General features: G+C 36.9%; 1 protein-coding gene across 1 annotated transcript; it reads left to right on the plus strand.

The window, feature by feature from the left end:
- Positions 1 to 335: 335 nt before the first annotated feature.
- LOC112052856 (uncharacterized) lies at positions 336 to 9,269 on the plus strand. The gene is made up of 8 exons (XM_024092087.2): positions 336 to 526; positions 1,148 to 1,311; positions 2,712 to 2,965; positions 3,784 to 3,880; positions 5,799 to 5,898; positions 6,755 to 6,862; positions 7,847 to 8,011; positions 9,099 to 9,269. Exons 1-8 carry the CDS (start codon positions 491 to 493, stop codon positions 9,153 to 9,155), a joined length of 981 nt encoding a protein of 326 aa, XP_023947855.2. The 5' UTR covers positions 336 to 490; the 3' UTR covers positions 9,156 to 9,269.
- The last annotated feature ends 427 nt before the right edge of the window (positions 9,270 to 9,696 follow it).

Below are 9,696 nucleotides of genomic sequence, written 5' to 3' on the forward strand. Positions count from 1 at the left end.
GCTTAGCTCGCTTCATTAGGTAATAATATATTGTCTACTATCAGAATCAGATTAAATCATAGATGTGATAATTATGTCACTACGTCTGCGTTGAAAACCTGAACTACTTCATTATATATTAAACTGTAAATATAAACCCTAATCTGTTGTTGAAAACCGCATTAAAATGCGTTACGTAGTTTAGTCTGTGTAGTCAGATATATCTAATCATAGTCTTAGTAGTTATCTGTCTGCAGGTACCTATGAGTCTTTACAAACAAAACAAAGTCGAGTTATCGTAGGTATAAATATCACATCACACCAATTAAATTTTTATGACTCACTTTAACATTCATTAGGATGGGCCCTTCTCGACAGCGGTATATTGTACCATGTCTACAGCGCAATTGTAAAAGCAACTGTAGCTTTTCTAATTTGTTGCGAAGTTTGGCAATTGCTCAGTGAGTCAAGCAACTTGGATGGTATCATTGAAAACGTGAACGTTACTCTGATGCACTTCATTGCTCTTTATAGATACAAAAATATGGTAAGTGAACCATTTTATTTCTTCTCTTGTTTGTCTTCAACTTTCATCATTTATCTTCTCTTCTCGGACCAAGGCGCGTTTGGAACCCTCAAGTTTAATTTTAAGTTTTCGACTATAATTACCACCATTAATTTAAATTAAGTTAGTTTATAACTTGACGTTTCAAAAGTGCTTGTAAACTAAGCCTAATTGATATAAATGAATCTATACTAATATTATAATGCTGAAGAGTTTGATTGGTCTCTAATCTCAGAAACTAAAAAGTTCTTTAAAAAGTTCTTTCAGTATTAGATAGCCCATTTATTGGGGAAGGCTATAGGCTATATATTATCCCCGTATTCTTACGGGAACGGGAACCACGCGGGTGAAACCGCGCTCCTTCAGCTACTTTTATAATAATGTACGAGTAGTGTCTATTTCATGACGTCTCTTAAGCTTTATGAAAGTTGTAACAGGTTTCTTCATGTTTCTATTTTCATAAAAAAAAATAGTAATTTGTTCCTGTGATTTCAATGTAACATTCAATGTACCAACCAAATCAGCAAACAGTGCTTATTGCTGGCAGAAATAAATATTCCGTTACTAATTTATCACCTCTCTGACAACGAAATTATATTTCAGCGCGAAAACAAAGCAATTTACAAGAGATTAGCTTCAGCTATGGAATCCCCCTATTTTGATACATCTACACCCAAACGCAAGGCGTTGGTCAATTTTTGGGCATCCAGAAACGAAAAATTTCTAAAACTGCTTCTAGCCTTGGGTTCCTGCACTTTGGGGGCTTGGTAAGTAGGTACCTACACGTTATTTAATCATTTAAGGTACATTACATACCCTACCCCTACCTTACCCTAGTAATAGATGAAATAATAGGTACTATTATTTCATCCTTCTTCCTACTATACGAATGAATATTCACATTAAAATTATTTTACCACTCAAAGTCGTTGTCACGTAAAACTTTCGCCCGTATACCGACTTTACAGGCAACCAATTTTTTTTTTTTTTTTTATACCTAGTATACTTTTTAAAGCTGTACCTATGTAGACACTGAAATTTCAATACACGATATTAAAATTGTTATACTCTGGATCTTTTCTTTTAGTAAAAAGCTTTAGATTTGCATAATGCCTAATGTACTGAAAAGAAACATTGAAGTTTGTTTTAAATTTTTGTAATTCCAAGTTTCCTAAAGCATTCAAGTTTTGAAAAAAAAAATGCATGAGTTGCAGGTTTCTAGAATTTTAAGATAACTGTAGAGCTGCCATTTATTTCGATTTATAAAGCTATTAGCTTAACCATATTTTAAAGGAATTGTAGCTCTCACTTGAAGCTTAATTTTAACCATTAAAATTATCTCAATTTTTGTATATGGCTGTTATAATTAGACTAGCGAACGCTCGCGCCTTCGTACGCGTGAAATTCGGTTTTTCACTAATCCTGCGGGAACCTTGGTGGTTTTCCGGTATAAAAAATTATCCAATTTATCTTTATACACATTTTTATCTTAATCAGTTCAGTGGTTAAGTTGTGCAACCTAACAGACAGTCAGACATACTTTCGCATTCTTATTATTAGTATGGATATAATAAAGTAATGTTTTAAGTTATAATTAAACGCAATAAAGGGGTTCGTTATACAACCCATATTCGGCTCACTGTTGAGCTCGAGTCTCCTCTTAGAATGACAGGGCTTAAGCCAATAATAATCCACCACGCTGGTCCAAAGCGGATTGACAGACTTCACACGCAGAGAATTAAGAAAATTCTCTAGTAAGCAGGTTTCCTCACGATGTTTTCCTTCACCATTACTTGATATTTAATATCTTAAAATGCACGCAACTGAAGAGAACCCACACCCTCCGGAATCGGAGGCAGAGGTCATAACCATCTATCACGGCTATCACGGCTTATTAATAAAGGGGTTATATAATATTGCATGTCTCTTGTCTCTGCATTGTCTCTGCATGTGACACTGAGCACTACAGGTATTTTTCATTTGAAAATTGGTTTTCCAGCAAAGGTTTTTCAATATGTTTCATCGAAATCGGTTCACAGGATATAAATATAAGGATGAAAGTTGGAAAACACTGTAAGTTACAAGAAAATCGGTCAAATTAATTAAAATATTATGGTAAACTTCATGTATCTATTTAAGTAAAAAAACTAATGCAATTCTTCCACAGGAACAGTTATCCATTGGTCGACGACATTGACTACAACCTCATGGTGTCAGCTCGATTTCCATTTCATTACCAGACACCCATACGGTTCCCCATATGTTACGTGACAGTATTGATAGTGTTTAACTACGCCTCCCTGTTCGTGATGGTCAACGATCTGGTCATGCAAGCTCATCTCATGCATCTTCTGTGTCAGTATACCGTGCTGTCGGATTGCTTTGAGGGCATTATTGTTGATTGTATGGATGATAAAAATCGTAAGTTACCTATACTTCACAAATGCACGCCGCATATTTTTTACTACCTGAAGCCGCGCGGTTTCAACCGCGTAGTTCCCGTTCCCGTACGAATACAGGGATAATAATTATATAGCCTATACAAAAAAATATTATTTTTTTTGCTATCATCCGCGAAAAGCCGACGAACCCATGCGACAACGTCACCCAGATCCAATTGCAATTGCACGTTGTAGAGTCAACATCTCCTGAGGATGCTCCGGTTTCGGGGTGAAACGTACATTAGAGAGTATTTTGTCAGACCAGTGACGCTGTCGCATGGGTTCGTCGGCTTTTCGCGGATGATAGTAAAATAAATAAATTATTATATATTCATGATGAACTTCAGCAAAGTAAAGCCTGCTTCTATCCAATATAGCCTTTCTTGATAAATTAGCTATCTAACACTGAAAGAAATTTTTAAATCGAACCAGTAGTTCCTGAGATTAGCGCGTTCAAGCAAACAAACGAACAAACTCTCTTCAGCTTTTTAATATTAAGTATAGATTATAAACATATAACTACTGAGAGATTTTTCACTAATAGTGAAAGGGATTTATGGGGAAGGGAAGGAAGCCACCTAGGAGTTTTTATCGAAAACACTGCAACAAGATCTATTAATAAATATATCTACTACATTTTTTATTTTAATATAAAATATTATTTTGATTTTTCATATTACCTGTTTTTGTATTGTTAAAATATTGGAAGTGATAGAACGTATCTACCTCGTCAATAACATAATTGGGTGCACTATTAAAGATGAATTATAAAAGTATTGTAAAAAAAATTGTTTACAGCAATGAACCTAAAGAAATTGGTGATTACGGATTCTTTCCAAGAAATATATTTGAAGCGACTCAGAAACTTGGTGGAACAACACAAATTAATTTTAAAGTATGAAATTTTTATACAAAATTTTATATTATTTTACAGTTTTTAGTTTAGTTGCGTGCAATTGATTATTAATCTGGGGAATAAGGATTCCTCATCATTACAACCCATATTCGGCTCACTGTTGAGCACGAGTCTCCTCTCATAATTATAAGGGTTAGGCTAATAGTCCACCACGCTGTACCAATGGGAAAATTCTCAGGTGTGCAGGTTTCCTCATAATGTTTTTCCTCCACCGTTTGGTTCTTTAATATTAAATTTCCTAAAATACACATAAATGTTGGTGGTGAATGCCCCAGCCAGACCAAATTTGAAACTACACCCTCAGAATCGAAGGCAGAAGTCATATCCACTTCTATTCCGGCTATCACGGCCCTACGGAATATCCTACTAATATTATAAACGCGTAAGTTTGTATGGATCATTGTTTGGATGTTTGTTACTCTTTAACGCCACTACTACTGAAGCGATTTGGTTTAAATTTGGAATGGAAATCGATTTTACTCTGGATTAACACATAGGCTACTTTTTATCCCATTTGTTACTCTGTCACGCCTCGACTACTGAACCGAATTAGCTAAAATTTGGTATTGAGATATATTATAGCCTGGATTAACACATAGGCTGCTTTGTATCCCGGAAAAATCCATGGTCCCCGAGGGATTTGTGAAAAACTAAATTCCACACGGACGAAGTCGCGGGCGTCCGCTATTTAATAATATTTTAGTTTTGAAATTAAGCGTAGGATTTTAATAGATAAATACAGGAGCAGACGGATTGCCTCGAGGGATAACAGGAAATTACTTCGCTTAGTCTAAAAGTTTACTCAACAGTATTTGTAATATTCAACATATATGAGGAATAAATTACAAATGAGTTCGTTGGGTTTGAGTAAATATGTTTCATTGGTTCCGTAGTTAGCTCGTTAGGCAATAAGGTTAGTTCTTGTTCAGGCGAACATTGGATGTAAAACATACATACGTACTCCTTCATGCCTTTTAAAGCACTTTAAGCTGTCAGTCCGACTCCTTCGAACTTTGACACCAATGTTTGCGCACTTTGGCACCAATGTTTGACGACTTTGTGTTTGTGTTTGCTATGGCGCAGTTCGTAACGCTATAAGTTTTTACGGTCCTAGTTTTGAATAACAAACAAAATCTTTTGTGCATTGTGAGTTGTGACATCTCAATTGAAGACCACCCTAAAGATGAGGATTTTTTATTCAGTGACAAGTTATTCTTTGTATGCGATGTCACCTAATTTTAATTGGCGATGTAATCTAAGGAAGCGGACTAACATGGAAGAGGACTTGGACTTATTTACTATAACTATTGTACCCATACTTCTGATGGTTTCTACGGTGCATCGCACTGGAACGCTAAATCGTTTGGCCGTACAACATTGTTCGTAGGGTGGTATCTGTACGGAACCCGCACCGTAGGGAATTAAACATCCAAGACACTAGGCCGCTCCAATGCAAATCTTGTTTATTGTTAAAAACTTTACAATATATGTATGTATACCATTAGGACTACTCGATAGCGCGATGCAAACTACTTACACCGCCATCTACCGGCACATTTCGAAACTAAATTGAAAATAATCGATACACCGCGTCGAATGGTCGATTATACATTAACTAGCCACGGGCGATGCTTACCACCGGACTAATGAGCCAATTTAGAAAATATAAAATCCTTTAACCCGAACTCAGCTGAATCAAATTTAGGACCTATTTTGAGAACCACAGCTCTCCCAACTGCATTAGAGAGCTCATCGATCGATGGACGTCCAATTCTGGACATAGTTCTCTTGCATAGACTTCCAATTACGACAGTCTCGAGCCACCAGCATCCAACGGCTCCCTGCAACCCGCATGATGTCTTCGGTCAGTTAATATAAATCTTAATCAATCTTGCAGTAACACAATGGATCTAAAGCACTCGCTCAGTGCACCGATGCTCGGTCAACTGGCGGCGAGCGGTATGCTTATATGTTTCGTCGGCTACCAAGCTACCACAGTGAGTTGTTCCACTTTTTGTGTAATTACAACGATATTTTATACTAGAGATATGTCACTAGCGCATCAAAACTGAGACGGACAAATGTGCATAATTGTTTTAATTTCATTTAGTCGCTTATTAATAAACGAAAGTTATTTAAACAAATAATATGTACCAGTGACGAAGGATGAAATTTAGATGAAGGTAAGCCAAGGTGCCAAAGAAAAGGAAATTCATGTAGCGTGATAAAAACTCCAGTTTCTCATAAATTTAGATACCGTACTACAATGAATTTGCATGGATTTTTAAAGGTAACCCGGCGGGAATCGGCGAACTGTACGTCGTTGATATGTACATGTACCTATATTGTCTACAATGTCGAGATGTGTGTTCAGTAAATCTAAAAACTATATATACCTACTTAAATTTTATAATAATGTAAGTAAACACAAAAACTTTGCATGTGTGCGATGAGTGGAGTGGCTTAATTCGAATCACTTTTTACGGTGATTTTGTAGGGATATAACATATCTATAATATAAAACATCGTTGTGTACTAATGAATATTCTACGCGAGTAAAAATGTATAAAGTTTTTGATAGCTGTTTACCCAATGGAATTTCCCCAACGTAACGATACCGAACGAAAAGAATTACCTCAGATGGCTTATTAAAAATTCATCTTGAAAGTTGAAATCATAAAAAAAAAATTGTAAATAATTTTTAATAACCCTTTCGTTTCGTTTCGTCAACTTTACTATTTAGTGATTTTTTTACTATTGTGTCCTACTCAACATTTTATGCTTCTAGAGGGTCTATGTAAGATATAGGACATAGGTACATAATATACTAGAATTAAAAAATATTTGTTGCAGACTGCTGGTCCTAATAAAGTAAAATTTTTCATGAGTCTCTTGTATTTAATGTACAATCTCTTCGAACTGTTTATATTTTGCAAATGGTGCGATGAAATCAAGTTACAGGTTAGTTTATGTCAGCCACTGACGATCAGGTAATCTCACATGCCTGCAGCGCTAACGGCTTGACAGCCGATAAAACTGATCGTGTGTTGGTCGCGATGTGCTTGACATCATGCTGAGCGAGATCAATGCGCTGCAGGCATGTGAAATTACTTAATCGTCAGTGGCTGACATTAGACTTTAGAAATATAATGATTTTTATATTATTCATACTTACGAATAAGTAATTGACGTAACAGGTACCTACTTGATGGTTATTGGTTAGTGAAAATTCATCACCTATACCATGTACTAATAATCACTTCATGGCACATGTTTTACTTAGTAATCTTACCTTGCAAACCAAAACTAGAAAACAATGCTTGAAGATTTAAATAAACATTTTGCACAACCAAGTAAGTAAGTTTCAATACGGAAAAAAAATATTATTGAGATGGTCTACTAATTAGTGTCAAACATTTAGGCAGTATGATATAGGACTGTTGATATAGGAAATTATAAATTACACTCTCGATCAAGTCATCAATATTCTCTTTCAGGGTGTTTTCATTTGAGACCCCACTCGAGTATATTTGCAGACATTCGGTTATACTTGCCATTCACCCTCTCGAACTTTTAATCAACCGATTTTCATTAAACACAAGAAGAACACGCACATAAGTCACCTTTCATACAAAACAAACTAAATTGAAATCGCTTCATCCGTTCGAGAGCTATGGTGCCACAGACAGACTGACACATCAAACTTATAACACCCCTCTTTTTGTTAAAAAAGAGAGTTGTTAAAAGAGAGTGAGTTAAAAAGAGAGTCCTGCGAGTCAAGCAGCGGAAAAAAAATCCTCTACTCCCCAGGCTCAAGTAAATTCCCAGTTCTGTATTATGGTGGTAGAGGTACGGGATAAATTTGCCTCAAATATTGTCCAAAAGTGTCCACCAGCTCTTGGCCCATTACGACGATGTTGTTGAGGCATATGGTGCTGTTTCCAGAGTGAGAACATCGGCAAGTCGCTGTACTGTTCCGGCTGGGAGCTCGGCCTAGCCAACGCACCAGGAGTGCGCGCCAGCCTGCTCATCATAGCCAGCCGAGCGCGCCGGCCGCTCGTGCTGACTGCGGGCGGCTTGTTTGACCTCTCTCTGGCGTCATATACCACTGTGAGATATTTAGCTTTTAACAAAAGAAGAGCTAGCTCATTTGTTGCCCAAAGGATCAGCTTGGCTGCCTAACGCGAAAATGCAGCCAATATTCTTGCTACCATATCTATTGGGCATAATTTGTGTAGTTATAGGATACCTTAGCTCATGTTTCTGATGTTATTCATTCAACATAGCAAGCCGAGTACCTCAGTCGCTCGTGCTGACAGCGGGCAGCTTGTTTGATCTGTCTCTGGTGTCCTATACCACTGTGAGATATTTAGCTTTTGACTGAAAGAAGAGTTAGCTCATTTGTTGCGCGAATGATCAGCTTGGCTGCCCAACGCGGAAATGCAGCCAGTATTCTTGCTATTGTGTAGTTATAGGATACCTTAGCTCATGTTTCTGATGGTATTCATTCAACATAGCCAGCCGAGCGCGCCGGTAGCTCGTGCTGACTGCGGGCTGCTTGTTTGATCTGTCTCTGGCGTCCTATACCACTGTGAGATATTTATAGTGTTTTTCAGATAGCGTGGGTAGATACGGTGACAATTCGTTTCACGATAATAGTACGTATTATGAACGTCATAAAGCAACTGTCTCCGTACTCATGCTATCTGAAAAACACTTTAGCTTTTAACTGAAAGTAGAGCTGGTTCATTTGTTGCGCAAAGGATCATTTTTGCTGTGTAACGCGGAAATGTAGCCAGTATTCTTGCCACCATTCCTAGTGAGCATGGTTTGTGTAGTTACAGGATAAGTTAGCTTAAGTTTTTGATGGTATTCATTCAACATAGCCAGCCGAGCGCGCCGGTCGCTCGTGCTGACTGCGGGCGGCTTCTTTGATCTGTCTCTGGCCTCATAAAACCACTGTGAGATATTTAGCTTTTAATAAAAGTATATGTACAATATTCCCTTTCCCCTATAAGTAGGACAATAGTCCAGCGGGCGGGGATCGAACCACCACCTCTCGATACTGAGTCCGGTCTCTTTACTGTTGAACTATTGAGGCATTTGAATAGCAAGGTAATTTTTTTATTTAATCTCTCTCTCTCTCTCTCTTTTTTAAATTAATCTACCTATGAATAATTATTTTTTTCTGTTTCAGTTAATTAAAACATCTTACTCTGCAATCACCGTGTTACGAAGATTTCAACAGAATTAAAAATAATTTAGGCAACTTTACCATAGGCTATTTTGATTAGAATCTTACTGAGCTTTAGGGTGATTATTAAAACCATAATAAAGAATTGATAACCGTTAATATTTTCTCAATTATTCCAAAAGGTCAGTATAGTTAGAGTATAGTTATCATTATCAGTATAAACCCATTATCGGCTCACTACTGAGCACGAGTCTCCTCTCAAAATGAGAGGGGTTAAACCAATAGTCCACCACGCTGGCCCAATGCAGATTGGCAGACTACACGCACGCAGAGAATTATGAAAAATCTCTGGTATGCAGGTTTCCTCACATTGTTTTTCCTCGTTTTGTCAAACGAAATTAAAATTAATAGTAATAATATAAGTTCCGAATTAGAAACGACATCCATTATCTGTTTACTGGCTGATAAGTATTTTAAATAGGTGAATAAATTAGGTCAATAAATATATTGGCAATGGTTTTGCTTAACAAAATTCATTTCAGGATATGATCCTATGAGGATGTGCGGAATCCAGGACTAATTTTTCGCAGTCAACATTTTA

Source organism: Bicyclus anynana, chromosome 12 (assembly GCF_947172395.1).
Source record: "Bicyclus anynana chromosome 12, ilBicAnyn1.1, whole genome shotgun sequence".
NCBI classification, from domain to species: domain Eukaryota; kingdom Metazoa; phylum Arthropoda; class Insecta; order Lepidoptera; family Nymphalidae; genus Bicyclus; species Bicyclus anynana.

Coding starts and splice junctions, on each gene's coding strand:
- LOC112052856 (XM_024092087.2), top strand. CDS start 491: ATGCACTTCATTGCTCTTTATAGATACAAAAATATG. Junction 527..1,147: donor TTTATAGATACAAAAATATG/GTAAGTGAACCA, acceptor ATTATATTTCAG/CGCGAAAACAAAGCAATTTA. Junction 1,312..2,711: donor TCCTGCACTTTGGGGGCTTG/GTAAGTAGGTAC, acceptor ATTCTTCCACAG/GAACAGTTATCCATTGGTCG.